We start from the raw sequence: 21604 nt of genomic DNA, 5'->3' as shown, positions 1-21604 counted from the left end.
CCGCAAGGGGCGCACACGTGCCCGATCGCCTCACTTCTATTTGCTTTGCGTACAACCACCAATTAGAATATTAACCTGTGCGCAGGGCAACTCGAGGATAGTTAAAGGGAAGCAACTACCATCCATAGAAAAACTGTCAATCTGAGACAGTCACAGGTTACCACTACTGACTTCAGATTGAGTTTTACTTACTACTAAAACTACTATGGAGGCCTTTTCTTCAATATCCATATTAAAGATCGTGTATTACTCCAGTCTTTACACTGGTTTCAATTAAGCTGTAAAATAGTTTTTAAAATGATGTTACCAGTTTATAAATGTTTCAGGTCCTAAATACATTAAAGAAATGTTGATGAACTCAATAAGGCTCTGTGGTCTGGAGACTTGGGTCAATAAGTGGAGGTCAGAGTTCACAGACAATAGAAGTAGCACCCAACAGACCCAAGTTTGTAGGAGATGCCGCCCCAGTGGGCAAGAAAACGAACAAACAAATAAATAAATAAGACAAGACATCACGATAGATATAAGAATGACATTCTTGCATTTAGAAAAAAAAATAACTCACTTTATTATGACAACTGAAATAGACGAGGAAACATCGACTGAAAAAGCATTCTAGGGATCAAATGGTCATACAGTAGATGTTTACAATATAATTCAAACTAGGGAACAGCAATTGGCTTATCACCATCAAGTCAAGAATCAATCTGAGAAAATTGGGGCAATCTAACCACTTGGGGAAATCTACAGGATACGTATATGTGGTCTTTTGATTCTAACCGTGCTATTTGCTGGAGTTGTACAAGTAGCAATGTCATATTTGGAATCTACACGTTACTTAAAGTGCTATCTTGCTCCCTGGATTCTTTGAAAATACAAATAAGGAAACAATTCCAAATCCATGTCTTGGCTTTAAAATCCAGTCATTTCAAGATAATTGGCACTTTCACAGGGTGTTAAAAAAAAAGGCCCATTTGTTTGTAATAAAGTCATTTGACCCATAAATACTGCTTTGACTCCTATGTACAATATTATCTTTTTAAAATGGAGAACAGTTTTTATTATAAATGTACTTTAATAAAGTGGAAGGAATATCTTAACATTTATTTAAAAGAGTTAGCAGAAGAAACTATTGCACTTTGATCCCAGTCTACAAGAGAGGCTTCCTAAACACACTGACTCAAATCTGACGTAATGCTTACTAATAGTCCTTTGAGCCCCGGCTGCCAACATCGAAATTGGCAACATTATGAAGAAGGATGTTGTCATCTCTGCAAACACCTTATGCAATTGTCTGTACTTTCTTAAGTTCGCTGAAATGTTCTTATTTTCCTGCAAATTTGACCAGAAATGGACAAACTGAAATTAAATGGTTCTGAACAAATTCCATGATGTTATTTTTGGTAAAAGTCAAGTATTTGCTTGCGTATAAACAGCAGTACAGGACAGGTGGTTTGAATATCACAAGTACTGATTTCATGGAATCTCAAAGACTCAAAGAGATCATTTAAAGTATTCTAAGAATTGTGCATGAAACCCGTTTGTTTACTTTAGTGGTTGTCCAACGTTAGTGTGAAATTCCAAATCATGAAATAAAACTTGTAAGAAGAGGTGAGAATGTCATTATTACAGGACATCTTAATAAATGAAACGACAGAAACTATACATATTCTTTTAAAGAAGTCACAATGAAGAACATTTACACAAACATAGGTTATTTATGTTTTTGTGTACAATTTGGACCTGAGATGTAACTAAAGCTGTCAAATTTATGTAGAGTATCTAATGGCACAAATGAATTTAAATACACAAGTAAAGTGCAGGTACCTCAACATTGTACCCCGACCTATAATCCCATCACTTTCCAACACTGGTTTTTGTTTGTTTGAAGATTTGAAGTGCCGAAGTCATTCACATGACTGGTCAAAACCAGAAGGAAACAGAACCTATTTAAAATTGATGAGATCCCATTTCCATATATTTATTTGGGTGAAAGCACAATGCCAGCAATCTCAGATCCACATCCAGATCTCAAAATAAAATCAGGTGGAAATAGTGGAAATGCATTCAGTTCACTTTTGTCTTTCCTGAAATTCTTGTCCATTTTCTTGCCATGGTGTTAAAGGAAATACAGTTTATTACGGCAAAGCTCTTCTTTATTAGAGCTCCAAATTGACAGGGATGTTACTCACAAACAGAAAAAATTCAGTTTGATGACCTAAAGCAAAGGTGATCAATAGCAGACCGCAGCACCAATCTGGACCTGGTAGTCTTTCTAAATGAAGTCAAATTTTGACAAATACTCTTTGGGGCTACTGTTATTATATTTGTTTTAATTTCTTCGATTTTAGGCACTTTAGGCAATATGTAAGCAATATGTAAGACTTATTTGAGAAGAATTAGAATTGTCCTTCCAGTTAACTCTGTGTGAAAATCAACATTAAATACAGAATGCATTTTCCTGAATTGGACCTTTTTAGAGTAAGGCCCCTGATATAAACAAAAGGTCAAACTAACAATCAAAGGCCTGAGCTGTAAGTTGTATTCGCATGGGAGTAGTGTTTCTCAAAATAAATATTTGTAAGAACAATTATCATTTATAATAATACTATAACTATTGTAGTTGGATTTTTTTAGCTAAAACTTTCTTTAGCGGGTTAGTTTAGTCTACTTTTGATGGATTTACCAAGCTCACTGTATATGATATCATCAAACGGCTTGAACAATAAAGATCAATGCTGTCATAATAAACTGCAGTTATCCTTTAAAAACACAGCCAATGGACAAGAATAGCTGACTTGAGATACTGGAATCCTTCATCTAAAATTTGGTGATCACATCTGTGATAGGCACTTCTATCTACCAACATTGAGTAAAACAAACAGTAGCTGCTCTGTGGCTTCACTCGTATCTCAGTCCCAAAACAAGCAGTTGTACCTTTTATTCTATGTTGATGGCCCAGGCCAGCAGTCTAAGTGTGCTTTAGAGATCCATGAACAGACGGGAGAAAAGAGGAGAGTACTGATTGAACTAACCTATTCCCCCGCCAGGAGCACGAGGAAGCAATACATTGAGCAACGTAGACAAACACTATCGTACACACCAACGAACGCCCCCCGGCTCAACAGGACAGCTCGCTTGGGGTCAAATTTGGGGGGGATTATAATGTTTAAAGGCGCATAACACAATAAAGTCACAGTGTGATTCCAGTCTGCAGTTTGTTTGTTTTCCAAAATCACACATTTCTTCCATTCATTTCTGTCTGCATATTCTACCATCATAACCTTCATTATGCAGTCCCTTGAATGAGGTGCCAAATACTTATACTGCTTGTACATAATTAGCCATTATGTAGACATCCATACTGAAGGAAATCCGCAATTCCGATCGAGCAGTATCTCCTCCTATAACAAATGATTCTAGTTGACTATGGCACTGAATTACAAGTACATTCTCTAGTGGCATTAAAAGAGGGAATTGGTTCCCATAGAAGTGAAGACATCTTCAGTAATGAGCGGCTTGTTGACACAGATGTCCGCTTAAGCATGTCCGCAGTATTTAATTGGAACTGTCAACCTTGCCTACAGCAGAGTCTGCAAAAAAGATGTGATTCCACACAGACTTGGAGGCAGTGTCAAGGGTTATGAGGGTATTTCATGGTTTCAAGGCAAATGACTTTGCATTCAAAAGTTCTTTGCAAAACCTCTCTGAATTGACCACGTACGTTTGCTGTTATTACTTTCACCTTTAGGGTTTAACTGTCCACAACTTGATGTGGAAGAGTGACAGAAGAGCCATTTAGAAAGGAACCTTGTTTGTCTCTTCCCTTGAGGAAATAAGTGAGCAGCTCCCCCTTTCCTTTCACAAATATAGGACCCCTCCTCACAAAGCGGAAGCCATACTCTTTGAGAATGTTGTAGCAATCCTCCACCACCTGAGGGAAACACACACAACACTTTACCGTTATGCAGATTTAGCAACAGGGCTGTGTGCTATTTGCAAATTTCACCCAATATATTTCTTACATTTATTCACATTTCCCATCATAATAATGATGATAATGTGATTTTCTTTCTAAAATATTCCGTTGCAACCTCAGGTCTGCTTTACAATGGTGTTACACGCCTAGCATGACTTTTCCTGAGTAGTTTCTTCCATTTGCCTTTGCGGACCCTGGTCCATCTGTATCAGACTGGATGAGGAAGTTGGATCACAGCCACTTTCACATCCCTCCGGAATTGTTCCATCAAGTCTGATCTCTGGCTGGGACAAGGGCACTTAAAGCCACTCACAGACTTCTTAAGTCGATCCTTTCTTAACTTGGCTGGAATATTGTATGAGGACATCTGCCATGGTCCGGGGGTCCACAGCACTGTTCAGGAGCAAGTTTACCTCAAGGACCTAAATGCACATTGCTACATATTTTTTTGCAAAAATGATTCTGCTACTTAACTGCAAGGATGGTATTAAATGCAATCTTACCTCAAGCCAGAGTTTAAGGTTGGCTGCATTAGACCAGATGAGGCACATTTTGGCAAACTTCAAATTGAGCTGTTGTCACGGTGTTGGAAACAACTAGTTTTCCATACACTATTTTCCATTTTTATACATTCTCAGAGAAATTAATTCCATACTTTCCACATTTGAGTAGGAACCGTGCCATTCCCTTTTGTTTACCCCAGGGAATATTGTTAAACACACTTGAGTCCCTTGAAAGGCGCCACAGCTACTGTATGTAAAGTTCAAATTTTTGTTATTAAAAAGTGTAACATGCAATGGAGAAAAAGTAAAATTGGGGAAGGAGACACGATAGGCTTAGATACTTTCAGTATTCTGATTTAAATACAATATGGAATCCCAAATAAATGCCCCCTTAAATAGTAGGGGAACTTGATTACGATATAACAAAATAAAAAATCTTGATTTAAACAATGCTTCAAGAATGGGGAAGGAAAAGAAGAAGCCAGATTTAATAACGTGAAAGAATACGTGAATTTGACAAAGAGGCAAAAACTGTTGCTTTACCTGAATGTTTCCCATCACCCCTGTGGACTCCATACGACTGGCAACATTCACTGTGTTTCCCCAGATGTCATAGTGAGGTTTGCGTGCCCCAATCACACCTGCTAAAACTCCTCCCTTATTCAGACCTAATAGAAATAGAGCATTGATAAAAATATAGAAGCATAAGAAATTAGGTAATGCCACTTAGAAATGAATAGATTCAGAATCTGACTTTTATCAATATTTTCCTTTTTTTTTTTTTTTAAATGTGGATTTCATTTTTCTATTCAGATATGGTAGCAAAGTGAACTTATCATCTGCTGTATTTGTACGTATATAGGTCATCAAACAGCCAACCCTTTTTTGCACACGGCACTATTTAATCAGAAGACTTCAGAGACATCGTAATACATTTTGAAGTAGTCAAGTCAAGCTCGGCGGTGAATGTCACATGACCAAACCCAGAAAACAGTTTTTTTTTTTTTTATAATTATACAGTTCTGCATGTGCCTATGCCAAATTGGGACACGTGATGGCAATCTTTCTCTGGTAAAACCTTTCCTTGTAATATAACAGTGGACCCTGACTTCTCAAAGGGGATATGTGTGGCCCGCAAATACCACACATTGAATTGAAATTTGAAACCCACTCAAATGCATTGAAAAAAAATCCTCAACAAACTTTGCAAAACAGTCACGATCGATTTTCCATGAAAAATGGGAGGTGGGGTGCAGCGAATATGCAAATTCACGGGTGTCGAACCGCGAGTAATCCAGGATCCACTGTATATTAAAAATACAAATTGCATACGAAAGTAGCTAAATTAAAGAGACGTACCGATTCGTAGCATGAAGTTATTGAATGACTGGTAGTTTATGTTCATAAGCGTAATCTTCATGGCTAGGGCAAAATCCGCCAGGTCTGCCAGATGCTGCCAGCGCTCTCTGTCAGACTGCTCCTCCTTCTGCCGAACAACGTTCAGTTAGGTATAAAGTTTCTTGGTGATAATTTGATCACTTACACGAACCAAAACAAACCAAAGTGAAGTAAGTGTTCTGACCTTCATACAGTTGTACCCATTGTTGACATCAGGAGTAACACCTGATGCGGCCATGTAGGTGCTTCCGATGGTCTTGATTTTTGTGATGCAGCGAAACTGAGGCTCGTCCAACAACTGTAATGCATACAAGTCAAAACGATTAGCTCCATCCAACACAGCTATTTCACTTCTAACCAAACCAGTAATAGCAGATACCCTGATTCAACTGAATCCTATGACCATGACTTGAGGCAAGAATCGTTTATTTTCCTTTTTGCAGTCCCATGACCAGTCATGAAAGCATCATTTACAATTTGTGAACAAATGGGTTCTTCTTATGACGTTTTATAACGAGGGTCATTTTTTGTGGACAATAAAGAGATGAGGCAAGAATATGTGAAAGGTTTAATTTGTGAGGGTATGAATCATTTTGGGCATGACTGGATATGTGAGTAGCATAACAAACAACCGCGAGACAGGCTAGGCGGGTTTCTGTCAGTCGTCAGTGAAACGAGGACGGACAAAAACCAACTTACACTGTCAAAGTCTGAGATGATCTCGTTGAGGAAGCGTAAGCATTCGATGCCTCCATTATTGATGCTCTCCTCTGTGTAGAAGTCGGAGAAGTTTGGGATGGATGCAAACATGACTCCAATTTCATCATACGATTGACTGTACAACTCCTAGAACACATCAAGTTAACACAAGATTGAATTTTTTTTGGGACATTTCCCATCTGCAGGACGCAATGTATTATATACTGGCAGAATGAAGGAGGAAGTGGAATAACAGACCAGCATTGTGTCAATGTAAGTACTTTACCTCATCTCTTTTCTTGGAGCCCAGGAAGTGCCGAGCAACATGTTCAGGAAGCATGTTGGTCACTAATGCTTCATTCCATCGCCTCATCTCATATACCTTCTCTTTCTGCTCATGAACCTCAAGCTTCCACAGGAATAGGGTCCGAGCAAGCTTCTCCACCTTCAGATAAAAACAACACTCAACACAAGTTTTGACCTTTCAACATAATGCCTCACAACACAGAGGTCCAAATCCTCATAAGCTTAGAAAACGATTATTAAATATACCGTATGGGTATCGATTTCTTTAAAAATATTGTTGGCAGATGAATACCAAATTATTTTTCGTCTGCTACGAGTACCAGAGAAAGAGGTAAGGATTTTGTTAGAGAAGAATCCTTGATTGAAATAATAGTTACTAATTAGCATGTATTTTCATTTCATTATATCGCATTAGATTTATTTTTAATAATTTCACAAGGAAACAGTCATATGCATAAAAGAACATGCATTTTAAGAAAATACAGTATATCATGTGCCATACTGTGCACTTATAGTAGTAGCAAGTGAATAATGTCAACTTACATGTCGGGAGAAATAATAAAAGCTGACCATCATAGTGAAGATCATAATTGTCATTGTCAACTTGGATGGCACTAAATATGACCTGAGGAGAAAAACAATATTAGTAAAATACTCAAACTTACAAAATCTGTTATAAAATGTGTTTAGCAATGACATTGATGGACAAAGAAAAGTAAAATCTACTCAAATATAAGCGTGATTTTTTTTTCCCCTTCACCTGTAATCCTGAAAGCGCGCCATGTCATAGCGGTCAAAGATGTTCCTCCAGCTGTATATATTGACAACACCAGTCGCCACTGTGATGAGCAGCATCAGTGTGAGCTTGACCATGTGACTAACTTGAACCAACATGGTGGTAGCCATAAGCGCCAGTACAGCAATGTAGCTATAATATTTGGGGTTGTTCAAACAACCTTCAGAAGGGGACGCAATAGAGGTGCTGACTGAAATAGCACTTTGAGGCAGGCAGCTCAGCTGGAAGAGGGACAGAAATGAGTAATGCGCTCAGGAATTATTCACTTCAGGTTATGATATAGTGCAGCTCTCCACAAAGATATAGCTTTTTGATACTGTATACAAATCTTACCATATCAACAATGTCAGCCATTGTAAGTATGAAGATAGCTGCCATGGCCCAGGTGTTACGAGCCCAGCGGGTGTGGTCAATCCAAGTTGAAAAAGCAACAAGCTTCTTAGGAAAAACCTTTAAAAAAAGGAAATAAAAATAAAACAATGTTGTTTTATGAAACGGATGAAAACCCTTGTGCAAATAAGCCATATAGAAAACTGATGGATAGAAACATTAGGGATGTACCAAAAATTCTTTCATTGGAAATTTTCTGTTCAAATGGCTTAAAAGTAAATTTCAGTCAGCTATTGGTCCGAGTCGGGAAGGATGCCTAGTCACAGAGGACAGCCTCCATGGCAACCTTGGGTCATAAAAGTATTTTTTTCTCTTTTCCTTTTTAAAAGGTTTTTAAGGTATTCTAATTTATTTCTCTGTTTTGGTTTTCAGCCTTGGTCCCCGCCAATTTCAGTTTTCATTTCAGTGCATCACTAGAAAATACCCTCATAAATCAATTGTTAAGTGTGGTAATATTTTGGCAAGTCAATGTACCAGGTGTAGGACATTCTATTTTTGTTTCCATTTGATGTAATCTTGATCTTGACAGAAGAACCTGGAACACTATTAACAGTGACTCATCTGTATACTCAACTCAGCACAGTCATTTAGTGACTGCTGTGAAATGCCTGAGGGCTCAGGCAATCAATTCTGCTAGAGCGAATGCATTTGAATTTCCATGGAGTAGAGGTCTGAATCAAAAGTAGTGGCAAATAACAGAGACATCTTTAATGAGTGTGCTACCATATGGAAGCTTTCCTTCAAGCAAACATTTAATAAACGCAGCAAATTTATGAAATATTTACCATTGTGAAAAAAAGCCAAATCTTTGATTGATTGAACAAACTCTAAAGTGCTGCAGACCATAACTAACGTGAACAAGCAGGAGACCTATTATTACCATTGAGAACACTCTGCCGAGGTCCATCAAATGTGTTCCAGACCTAAATCTTAATGTGGGACAAAATATATCATCTGTCTGTCAACAGGCCCATTTGTCTTGGCCGTTTTCCTAAAAACCTCTGCAGAGGAATTGATCTGCGCTTGAAGCCCTACTTTCCAACAATCGATGGGTACATTCGCTATCCGTAACTTGAAAAGACCATGCTTTACTGTCTCTTATCACGAGAGGTCAAACATAATTCTATTTTCTTTGCTTAGGTGCATGTTGGTCACTTACATTTTCTTAAGAGGCAAAGGAAAGGCACTGATGATACTGTTGGCATGTCAACATGCCACATATTTGCCATCTTTATTTTATGCTGATTAGATAGGGAAACAAGCATTATATTATATTTTTATGTAGCTTAGAGATCAGGGATGGGCAACTTGAATGATGGAGTGGGCTACATTTTTTTAGCAATGCTATTGGGGAACTACATACAGTAGGACCTTGCACAAGCGGCCTATGCTTGATGCCAAATGAAATGCATTTTTTTTTTGTATACACCAAATATTCCTCATAAAACACTGAGAAAGTTCCAATATGCATTTTCCGTGAAAATTGAAGGTTGGCTCAGAATTTGGGCGCGGGGCATATGCCACCTGCCAGTTGCCCGTTTCCTATTATAGATGAATTTATATTGAATAAGCGGGTAAGAGTTTTTCCGTTTATACTCTATCCTCTTCCTTTTTGAACATAAAAAAAAAAAGTTTTGGATTTGCGGAAATGTTTTTTATCATCATCATTATTAATATTACTATTATTATTATTAGGATTATTTCTGTACTCATTTTTACAAATAACTGCATTACAGTTTTCTAAGTATTGCACTTTTCTTCTTTTTTTTAATCAAGACAGAAGCAACAAAGAAAATAAGGTGAATAAATCCTGACTTCAATGGGCTGTATGAAAGATGCGAGTCATTTAGCTGGCTTCGAAAGTACATGTTAAGGTAGCTCAGGCAATGGGTAGAGGTCTTGAAAACTTGACAATAACATCCTCAAATAAAAGCGTAAATGTGTTTAAACACACCCTGGGGAAGATGGCAGCCAATGAACAGATTGTCAGGATTAGGAGCAGGACTTCCCCCACTGCAAATGTGATGTAGTTTGTAATCAATCTGTTGGAAAGATCAAAATCTCATGAGGGAAAGGTCAACAAGCAAGAACATAATGAAATATTTAGCAAATTAAAAGTTCTACTAAAGTTCAATCGTGAAACCCCCAAATAGTACTATCTACAGTTGTAATTGGCAAAAGCATGTTTCTACCCAGAGCCTTTTGCTCAATTAAATAAATATATTTTAGAACTGAAGAACTAACCTGGGATCTATGAGGGCCCCCGTGGCAGCAGTGAAGAGCAGCACCACGCAGGAGCAGCAGAAGGCAGCTCCACTCTGCTTCTCCTTCTCCACCGAGTAGCGAGTCTCCAAGTCGGGGTCAACAAACCTCAGAGAGAGACGGTTGGTTTGGTTTCCCTTCGAACTGACGAGACAAGAAAACCTCACACCAAGCATTTCATAGTGCTCACAGTGTTGAATACATAACATCAACAAATTTTCACTTAATTGTTTTTGATCAGAGAAATCAGGTGATTTTTTTTGCGCTGATCCTGAATCTGCCCCGGTTTTTCTTCTCTAGCACATCAGATTTTTTGTGCCAACACTATGATTCAGGAGCAAAAATCATCGGAACCAGTGAAAATAAATATATTCATGGGATATAATTTGACAATTTGAAATGTGGCTATTTTTACGTGAAATTAAAATTGTCAGCTGACGAAGTATAATGGTGACGAAACACAGAAACAGAAGTTATTTGTTCTAATTAGTCAAACCTTTTGTTTTTTTCACTCTGTATTCCCGTCTAGGCTCTCTGTACAAGCTAACAGACATAACCTTTAAACTATGAAAGAAAACATTTTTAACTCACGCTTGGACAGTTTCTCGCTCCAATAGAGCCTCGTTCAGCAGTTTGTTGAGCTCCTGTTCATTCTCTTGGGCATCAATCACCCTTTCAGCTAGGTCTCGCAGCCGTAGCCTTCGGCGAGGATTTGGGAAAGAGGGGTTTACCACCTGCGGTTCCACAAATCGCCATCATTATCAATGTCATTTCATTCGTCTTTCTAACACATTGCTCAAGAAGAAAGAAACACACACTGTAAGTTCGCGACAAAATCTCAACTGTCACCAAAATTAACGGAATGTATCATGTATAATGACATATGGCTCCATGATATACATATTACTATATTATTATTGTTTGTTTTTGAAACATCTGTACTGTAGTCTGATCTGAGTGATTACGAATGTTTACCCTTGTGTCAAGTTCTTCAGGTTCCTCTGGTGTGGAGCAGGCTGTATTCACACTGCCATTACATTCTGTGGTGTTGATCAGCAGAGGGGAGTTTCCATTGGACGAAGTTACAGATAATTTCTAATGGGGAAACAGTCAACAGTGAAAAAATGGAATTGGCCTCACCAATTCCTGTAAATGTTTCGGAGTGGGCTTTTCCTGAATATGAGTCAATACTGTGTGTGTTCCAACTCACTACACTGTTGATGCCGTTTTTTCCCCCGGGTCCTTTGTTTACGACGACTAGGTAGGTCTCAAGTCCTCTCTCCCTCAGGTAGTCACAGCGCTCACCTCCATTCCCTGGTTCAACTTCAAACTCTCCATGAAGACACTCCATGGTGGTTTGTGAGATGTGGACACGACTAGGCCACACCAAAAAGAGGAATAGGAGGGTTAGGGTTATTTGGAAGAAATAGGGTAAGGGGTTTATTAAAAGGCCTGCTTTGAGAGTGGACTGCTGCGCTATTGAACCATTGTGAAAAGTAGAGTACTGTTTATCATGCATACACTCCTGAATTATAACAAGCCACCAGTCAGGTTTTTAGTGGCTAAACATGAATCATACTTTTTATAGAATTTGGGCGTAGCTAATCCAGTACGTTTAACAGAAGAGCAATTAAAACATGAAGACTTGACACAGAGAAGTATTCCAATTGCAATCACTTAAGGTCCTCCCACTGCAGGTGTCTTAAAGGTACATTCTTGAGAACCCAATTCACAATACCAAAAAAAAAAATACATCGTTATAAAACCAATAACCCTATTGAATCTGCTTATGGCCGAAATTTGATTTGAACAGAGTCAGTAATCTAGTGATTTCTTTTTTTTTTTTTTTTGATGCAGTGGATGGCTAAAAGCAGAACCCGCTAATGCATTGCCAAATTAACAATCCTGGTTAGTGGAAGCTATTTGACTATTATTTATTTATCGAAATGGTGCAGATTACGTATGTTAGGCCGAGGCCTCGCCTGTGATCGTCTGAGTGCCATTCTTGATTTTTAAAGGCAACTACAGTGTGTTCTTACCCTGGAATCCCTCCAGCCTCCATCTTGTTGGCTACAGTGACATCAGTGGACCACACGTCGTATTGCCAACGTTTCTGACCAAGCACTCCCCCCAAGACTGTCCCGCTGTGCACTCCAACGCGCATGTCAACATCAGTTTGGGTTTTCTCACGCACATACCTAGTGTTTGTGCACACATACACTGAATTAAATCAATGCAAGGTCGACGGAGCAACAATAAAAACAAGTCATTTCTCTCTCTCTCGCTCTTGCGCGCTAATGCACTTTCTTTCATGACTGCACAAAAATCTATATTAGTCTGTTGGAGCAATCAATTTCCCACTGAGCATGTGACTGACCACCATGTAATCAGTGATTGACTTCTGGCAACTTGAACTACAGCTCTGCTGTATACTCACGAGATGGCCTCAACCATGGCGAGGCCCATCATGATGGAGCAGGCAGCATGGTCCTCCCTGTAGTCTGGCAGCCCACAAATACAGTAGTAACAGTCTCCTAGGATTTTGATCCTCAGCTGGTGATATTTCTGAAAAAGTATTTGGGGTCAGAGAATGATACAATTGATGCTGCTGCATGATATTAGCCTAATAGTTACTTTCTAAAACATTAGAAGTTGAAATGAATGTTAGATACCTATTTAGTTTTACTCTGATTACTTTTACCGAGAGCAAACACTTAGTTAAAATACACCTTACAGAAACCCAGGAATTTTGTATGAATTATAAAACTATTGTCAAAAACAAGAGTGGAGGTGTACAACCGGGATTTACTCACTGCAGCTAGTTTGTCAAATCGAGCAAAGAGTTCATTGAGCAGCTTGACCAGCTCCTGAGCGCTGCATGATGATGACAACTGGGTAAAACCCACAATGTCGGCAAACAAAATACTGTACAAGAGATCAAAACAAAGCAGTTAGTTACACATTCACTTGAAATGTGATGGAAAAACTGTAAATGTCAGTGTACCATGCAGTAGTTGATAAAATTGAAAACTGATCATCAACCTGCCGTTTGAAGTAGGGTCGGTGAAATTCACTAATTGTTTTGTTGGTTTTGCTATCATGATGGACTCATTTGGTAAATTATTTCTAAGTTGATTTATTTTTCATATTTTAAGACCTGTATTTGAAATAGTATAATTATTCTTATCATTTGTTGACATGTTTTGAGAATTCGGAAAGGTTCATTTTACAACTAAGGCCTTGATTTTAGATTCATGGATTCAATGGCTGACATTTCCAGGTCCCATTTGACATTACCTGACATTTTCATGTCTGTACATGTACATAGTGTTAAACTGTTGCATCTCTTTCTGACTGGGCTCCTTTTTCATGTCCTGCAGCATCTCATCGGCTATGTGTTTCGGAAGAATGGACAGTAGCAGGCGTTCCTATGAAAGAAAACAAAAAAAAGGTCATGAAGTTTTTTTGCATGATTTGGGAATTAATCAACTCACCAAGGAACACCATGAATGACAAAAAAGTGATTCCTAATTTAGGTAGCTTGTTGAGATGAAGACACTACTAAATGTTGAAGTTGGTTGTCTTCTTTCCCCAAATTGCTTACTGTCAATGTTTAATGAAAGCAATAACTGAATTGCTCATTCAGCACAGAAAGTAAGAAGGTTTTCCAATTACAACCCTCACTTGATCTTGCATACATTACAAAAGAAACATTTTTGTGGACATACTGGTTGAAAACTTTTAGTTTGTCGTCTGGATCCAAAATGGTGATGAGTCCCGGAACCTTTCTAGCACGTCTCATGCCATTATGTTCCATGTGTTAATGCACAATTGAGCATGCATACGCAAAAATTGAAGGAGGGAGGGACATGGAGGGTTATGTGGGGGCGCTTGGAATAGGAATCAAAGATTCACAGTGGAGCAGCTCAGAAACAATTAACTGATCAGGTTGCCTGCATGATTACATATATAGCATCCAAGGAGGCTAATTGTCATGGTAACAGACAATACCACAGACTCCACTCCTTGATTGGTTGGTGGCTCTCATCTGCCAGCAGCCTCAGCGTCTCATTCTGAAGATGATGAACTGTAATTAAGTCTGATATAAGTTGTAAAATTGGATGGCAATTTCTTTTTCCAGGATGGTAAATTATTCTGACGGACATAGCAAAATCTGATGCATCCAACTGAGGATGTTGGTTTGCTAGCACATTCTTTGATAAAACACTGTTGAGCAACTAACCTAAGTTTTTTTTTTTTTTTACTGATTTTACTGTTTGTGATCAGTTAGAGCTAAATACTGACAATGCTAAACATCCTAAAGTCTTACAAATCAAGTCAAGGCTAGAAACGCCTTTTGAATCTTCAAAATTAACAATAATTAAATAATAAAATATTTAGACAAAAAAATCTTGAATGATTTGACCTCTGACCTGTTGTTGGCTTTGCTCCTCCAGGTTGAGTTTGACTTCGAGGGATTGTCTTGCTTCAAGGAAAGCCTTTCTGTGCTTTCGGTCTGCCATGTAATATGACATGACGCCCACGGTGATAGCGCAAACATAGATCACAATATTGGCCAGAAGCTGAAAAAACAATAGGGACAGTTTTGTGAGTAGTGTTCAGTAACCTGCCTTTCATAAGAGTGTATTTACAGGCTGGCAAATCTGCAGCTTGAAATTGTTCTAATTATTATTGGCCAGCGGCATATTCTAAAATAATATTCAAATACAGCGCTCGGCAAATCATTTAACTTGCGGCCTGCACTGCGCTTGCTACTTTGAGATGTCCTTGTAAAATAATCATATGTCAAGAAATGGCAAATTTATAATAACCTTCCCACTCACATGCACATTGCGCAGAGCCCAAATGGATTATCACTCCAGCGCATATAAAGGGAGAATAGATGCAGATGACACAAATTTGTGACTCACTAGTATCTCTGTTTTCTGCTATTGGATCAAGGCGTAACTTCAAACACAGATTTGATTGGAGAGAAAGGTTTTAGATAATAAACCGTAGACTTTCTTTTATTCTCACTGTAACTTACACTATATGATGAATGGGATTGCTTCATTAATGTCGTAGAACTTCTCAGAGGCCCAAAATAGCAGTTCGACTTTAAATCTGAGTCTGACATATTTAATTTAAAGTTTTTATGTATTTGGTTTTTGATACAAGTTGATTTTAAATTGTGCCACAGCATGTACATAGTAGTGTGCTATAATATTTTGGTATAATATTTTTTTCCATTGTGATGTCACCGTCATGGAATTAAAAAGTGTATTAAGTCAAGTAAGTCTCCATTGAAGGCCCAAGTACCAAATGCACAAATTGAATAGTAGACTTCATTATTAAACAGAGCCTGACAGGAATGCCATTCCTGATAATTTCTGAAAGTCCGCGATGATTGCTTCTTTCCTTCCTGATAACCCCCTCAATCTTTTTTACCATTAATTTGCCTGAACTTCCAGAGACATAATAAAAATATTGTTTTCTTTCCAAATAATAATAATAAAGAAATAATAGATAAAAAAAAAAAAACTTGATAAATGGAGCCTTTTACAAGTGGGATATTCTGGCTCATTCTGCGTGTTAAAGTGTTAAAGAACAAATTCAAAATAAATTCCTATTTTTACAACACATAAAGAGGCACTCTATCTTTACTAACATTCAGTTCCCTTGATTCCATGATTGTCTTCCAGTGGGCTCTTTTCTAGTTATGCACAAAATAATGTGAAAATAACTCCACTCATGTCTGTTTCTCAGGAGAAATTAAACACGCTAGTTGCTTTTTGGAAAAACAGTCGCTAGAGGGGTTGGAAAAATCATTAAATATAGTGACCAAATCATTAAACTGGCAACACTGATTACATTTGTGAATGAGCTACCCTCTGCCTGCAGCCATGTTGTCAGTGCAAGCAATACAGATTAGAGGGAAGCTCTTATAACTAAAGAAGCAGATGGGGGGTGGGGGAATCAATTCACAAAACTAATTGTCTTGACAAATTAATGAATTGATCAAATTGATTTATCGTCCAGCCTTGCATCCCTCGGGCACCACAACACCTGTTCATTACGACATTGAGAGAGAGAGAAAAAAAAGCATTCACCCAGGTTAATGCAATGTCAAAGTTGGTTCAAATGCCTTCTAATAGTAAAATTAGTGGACTTTTAGCAGTGCCAGTGAGACAACAATTAACAAACCAGGAACGCCAATGCTCAGTGATGACATGCCTTTGGTGACTATAATAGCAAATATTCTATTATTGTTTTCAAACAATAAAACTGCAATAAACAACAAACAAACCAAACTATCATTTGGAATTTCCGACTTCCCTATTTTCCGATTTTGTTTAGCCTAATATCAACATCAGCCTATGGATTAGACCCTGCTAGGAAAAACCCAAATATGTGCCTGTAAGGAAAACACCTTATTAGTCAATGAACATTTGTAGAGGTGCAAGTACATATTTATTATCAGCCTTGTGATTCTGTTGTTTATTTCACTTTTGTGTTTCTTTACTATGCAAAGCTGTATTTCAAAGGGTTGTATATGTTGAACCTCAAGAGCAGTAAAACACGACTAAAAATACATCTGCAACATTTGTTTGGTGCGTCATTATTTGTATGATCAGCTCAGACTGGTTTTAATTTTCTTATGACCACAGTTTGCGCAGTAAAACAAACAGGCCTGTGACGGGAAGCTCGCTATTGAACAAAGACTTCTTTAAAAGTACAGAATAAAAGGCACAGAGTAGTATCATCCCATTTTACTTTTCATTGGTGTTATGAATAAAATAGTGATTATTACAGGATTCCTAATCACTTACAGTTGGTTTGATTATGGCTATAGGCATTTTTTTTTCCATTTGTTCTAATTGTTATACACTCTGTTGGTTTACCTTTTAAATATCAACAAAATGCTAGATTTACTTCATTGTGATTCCTGGTTTAAATTGTGATTTTGTCGATGTGCTTAGAGACTTTGGCTTCTGTTTCAAAAACTAAGAATTTGAGTTGGAACTGTACGTGTTGTATTTTAGAATGCACACTTTCAAAATCCCCCTAAATATATATTTTTTCTGAGCTTCTGTATAGTACATTCGCACAGTTTACCGATATCCTTTATTATCAGAGTGAATAATATGAATGAATATATTCAAAATAAAGTGTACATTTTTTTTAAAATCAAAGTTAAAAACTGTTATTTTTCCCAGACCTATGATTATGGTAGTTTTAAAATCAATCTCATTCTTCCACTACGAACCTTTACTCATTTTCGTAACCTCCTTTTATTCTTTACTTTTAAATCTCTTTCACTATGTTACTGCTTTTTAACGTTTTAATTTCAGTATGTGAAGCATATTGAGTTAAGTTGTGCATGAAATGCACTACAAATCAAATCATTTAAATAATAATAAAATGTGTGAAACATCATTTTCTGAGCTGGCTGGCTCCAAGATGGCGAAGTCAGGGCAACAAATCAGCGAGATTGTGAAGATAATACTTTTTTGAAGCTATACAAGAAGTCTCAAAGAAGTACGATCAACAGAAGGTCGACGTTTTGTTTGTCTTTTGTAGAATAAAAGCTGGTGAGGTACCGCTACATATAGTGCTGTAGATATTTAGACAATGTTCCTGAGCTATTTGTGCCATCATTCTTAAAGCATGTGAAAGTTCAATACTATAAAGTCCGTATTTTCATCATCACTGTGGTGGTGCTTAAAGGCAATTCTTAAAAACTCCTCCCTTGCCAAGTCTCACCTGTCTGCCAAGTGCTGCCCCCTGGATGTCTTCCTGTTGCTGCTGGGCGATGGTGACGCCCAGAACTAGGGTGTGAACCCCGCAGGTGACCGTCGTGATGAGCACGATGGGAGTCAACCTCAAAGGCAAAGTCAGGAAAAAGGAGAAGCTGAAGAAAGCCTGCCAGCCCACTGTGTCACTAGCCTGGTGAAAGCGGGCATAATTCAAACCCAGGTAGCAGAATATTTGGGCCGCTATGAGCACCCACAGGGCATAGGGTACCACCCGCCTTGAGATGCGATCTGGCAGCAGCCCAAAGCGACAAAGCAGGTAGAGGACAATGTCTGCTAGCAGCCCCATGGACGCCACTAGGACGGAGGCCAGTTTGTCACTGGTGTAGACCACCGCACACATGACAATAACGTAGCTGTCGAAGAGAGCAGCAAACACAACCAGCACCAGCAAGGTTTCGTGTCTTTGACGTCTGAAGTAGGTCTGGTAGAGGTTCTCCAGGGACTCCGGTGCAAAGGTGAGGAGCATGAAACGGGGCAGGCAAAGGCAGCATCCCGAGCTCCTCACCGTGACCTCGTGTGTTCGCCCGACAACCTGCCCGGGGTCGGAGGGCAAAGTCACTGAACAGTCTGCGGAATACTCAGCAGAGTACTCAGGCTCAGAGAAGGCTCGGTTCCGAGGCATCATGAAGGTTGACTGTTGGAGCTTTGCTGATTTCTTTCCAACTTGAGACCTGATGGTATTCACGCAGGCGTCTTGAATGCTCCACCAGCTCACCCCTACATCTCCTTGGATCCCAGAAGTGTACGAAATTCCTCCCGTGTGTTGATTGTCTTATCGGACTGACACTAGAAAGGCATACACTTACTACATTGCTGCATTTGGGCTCACTCCATCGAATGCTGTTGTTTAGCTCAGTCCTGTGTCATATCCACAAACTGGGCACGCCTCTTCAGCAACATGATCCAGAGATTGTCTTTTCTCCCCCCCCCCCTCACTCAGCATCAGCAACGTGACTGGTTCACAGTCTCATTTCCATAGTGGCTCTCCACAATAATGCACCCAGTCTGAGTGGCTGAATTGAAGTTGAGATCCCTTGGGGAGATGTTTCCCTGAGCTCCCATGACCATCATTCCACTGGCATGGACAGTATGTTGCATGTTGGCCTTCCATAGTCACACTTCATATCCTGAAAAAATAGGAAGACATGAAGGGGAGATATCAAATGAAACAGTCAAACTCATCATCAGAATTACTATGGATGATCTTGTATGCAAATTGTTGGAGGTACTGTTCCTGGATATATAATGGAAGGTGAACATTTGGTTCATGTCGGAATCTGTATTGAGGGCAAAACAGAATCGTAAAGCATTGGTCGTTTTTGTCATCATTCGAGGTCCAGGCCCTGTGCTGTGGGCCTACGTACCTGACTGACTGACATGACAACATGTTGCGCGGAGCCATACTGACAGTTCTTAAATGCACTTCCACTTTTTTTTTTTTTTTGCGTTGTACAAACATTGAGCATCGCCGCAATAATCTGCGTCCAACCGGCCGTACTGAGATCTGGTGTTTATCTTTGCCGTCGAGCAATCCTCTTTCCACTGATGTTGCAGCATTTGGGAGTTTAAGAATGTATCAACTATTTCTGAGACGGCAATGTTTAGTTGACGTTGTGCTTCTGCGTCCCGATTTAGTATTTTATCGCGGTAATTGTAATTTCCTACCTCAATTGAGAGCTGATATTTTGTGACCATTCTCCCAGATGTCGTGAAATTCTTCACTGATGCATTTACCTACCTTAACGTAGATCCACATTTCGGGTGCTATCCTTACTATTTGAATCTAGACGTGGGTGTCGTCGGCAGAAATCACAACAGCCTTTACATTTTTTTAGTCCCTGTCTGCAGAGAATAAATAAGTACGGTAGAAAAAGTAGCCTCAGCATAAATTCATTTGTTGTGCGTGTTTTTTTTTTTTTCTTTCTCCCTGGTTGGGTGTTTTCCGCAGAAGATACAGTTTCGTCACGAACTGTAAACACCACGAACACAATTTCCGTTTTTTTATGTTGAAATAAAATGTGTTTGACTAAACTAGAACATTAGCGACATAGTAAATAAAGTAATTCAGTAACATGATAGTAATGATACAAGTGTGAAAAATGTTGAAAAGCTCAGCTAATGTAGAGTTACATCGTTAACATATAAAATCTACGCATACAACTATCACAATTATAATTAAAAATTAAAAAGTCATTAAACAAATTCATTCATACTCTAAAGTGATCATGGGACTGATTATTTTCAATATTTTAATGTAAACCAATTCATCCATCCATCCATCCATCCATCCATCCATCCATCCATCCATCTATCCATCCAAATGTCTGCCAATGTACGAGTAAAACAAAGTTGCATCGTGCTCTTGTTTCGAAGGAAGAATCACGCTACTTCCGTTATAGTACTTTCATTTTCTTTCACACTTTACACAAACATCTCCACATTTTCTATTTCAGTAACCCCGCCCCCTTAAACAAATTAATAAGTACTGTACTGTACCTATTTTTATTTGTTTGTTTTTCAACTGACATCTTGCAAATTAATAAATAACGCACTCATAACTCTGCATTATCAATGTATTAACATTAAACGTTTTTATACTGTAATTGGAAGGATGGACATACATCACATAATTTGGAGCTTTATATATGAACATTTATCACCTTGATAAAACCGTACTATTTTGAAATTACTGCATCATTATTTTAATCTGAAATAAGATCTAAAAAGTCAGCTTCTGGGACATGTTCCTTTTGTTTTATTTAGTATATGAACACTAATCATCTCAATCAGTTACTTTTACACGTTACAAACACAAAAACAAATCATCGAGGGTATCAAAGCATCCATATAAGAAAAGCACACAGGGGAACAAATCCAAATGCAATCCTAACCGAATTAGACTCATGAATGTTAATGCATCTTGATTATCTTCTGCTCATTAGTTTCTCAAAAACACATTCTCAGAAACGCATAGTGTGAAAAGCACTATGTGTAGTGTAACAGCCAAAATGTTTTTCAAACTTGCAGGAACTGCATTCAGGGAAAGAAAAATACAATTTGCTGCTCCAATGTCAATTGGTAAACCAGGGTCAACATTTAACAACTGCAATGCCTAAGCTGTCAAATGCTGAAGGATTCATATCTGAAATAAAAACTAAATCAAGATAAAGAAAGCATATATACATTTTGAGGTCAGGATGTTAGAAACTATTACAAATCTGACGTGACTATACTTATATCAAATGAACAAAGCACGTATGTATGTCAAATGAACTATGCCTACTGAGTGCAATTCACTGTTTGATTCCAAATGATCAAATGCGCGATTTAATGCAACCTTTTTGGCAATTACTGAACACTGCTAAAAGGCCTGTGCCTATTGATTTTTCCACTGAAACCCTGTGCTTACCATCATCAATGCGCTAGTTGTTGTCCATTTACGTCCTGATGACTA

General features: G+C 38.4%; 1 protein-coding gene and 1 long non-coding RNA gene across 4 annotated transcripts; one reads left to right on the top strand and one right to left on the bottom strand.

The window, feature by feature from the left end:
- Positions 1-543: 543 nt before the first annotated feature.
- Positions 544-20110, bottom strand: adcy3a (adenylate cyclase 3a). Of its 3 annotated transcripts, none has more exons than XM_061288077.1 (21): positions 19816-20110; positions 18098-19277; positions 14767-14916; positions 13631-13761; positions 13147-13258; positions 12771-12898; positions 12373-12531; positions 11544-11709; positions 11309-11428; positions 10925-11067; positions 10316-10477; positions 10026-10113; positions 8015-8131; positions 7646-7902; positions 7429-7510; positions 6866-7024; positions 6580-6726; positions 6065-6178; positions 5842-5968; positions 5026-5150; positions 544-3934 (listed from the first exon to the last, which is right to left on the bottom strand). In XM_061288077.1, the coding sequence occupies exons 2-21, from the start codon at positions 18773-18775 to the stop codon at positions 3755-3757; spliced, it is 3345 nt and encodes a 1114-aa protein (XP_061144061.1). In that variant the 5' UTR covers positions 18776-19277; positions 19816-20110; the 3' UTR covers positions 544-3754. The 3 variants fall into 3 exon arrangements, with proteins under 3 accessions (XP_061144061.1, XP_061144060.1, XP_061144062.1); XM_061288076.1 differs by having other exon boundaries at positions 19889-20110; XM_061288078.1 differs by having other exon boundaries at positions 5842-5965; positions 19889-20110.
- Positions 6722-13680, top strand: LOC133160436 (uncharacterized). Its single transcript, XR_009715893.1, has 2 exons — positions 6722-6852; positions 10301-13680. It is a non-coding gene; the product is annotated as an uncharacterized LOC133160436 (long non-coding RNA).
- Positions 20111-21604: the final 1494 nt, after the last annotated feature.

The sequence above is a fragment of the Syngnathus typhle genome, linkage group LG10 (genome assembly GCF_033458585.1).
Source record: "Syngnathus typhle isolate RoL2023-S1 ecotype Sweden linkage group LG10, RoL_Styp_1.0, whole genome shotgun sequence".
NCBI classification, from domain to species: Eukaryota; Metazoa; Chordata; class Actinopteri; order Syngnathiformes; family Syngnathidae; genus Syngnathus; species Syngnathus typhle.
This window is presented reverse-complemented; position numbering and strand designations above follow the sequence as displayed.

Coding starts and splice junctions, on each gene's coding strand:
- adcy3a (XM_061288077.1), bottom strand. CDS start 18,775: ATGATGCCTCGGAACCGAGCCTTCTCTGAGCCTGAGTACTCTGCTGAG. Junction 7,511..7,645: donor GCGCGCTTTCAGGATTACAG/GTGAAGGGGAAA, acceptor TTTTCTCCTCAG/GTCATATTTAGTGCCATCCA. Junction 6,727..6,865: donor GCTCCAAGAAAAGAGATGAG/GTAAAGTACTTA, acceptor GATGTGTTCTAG/GAGTTGTACAGTCAATCGTA.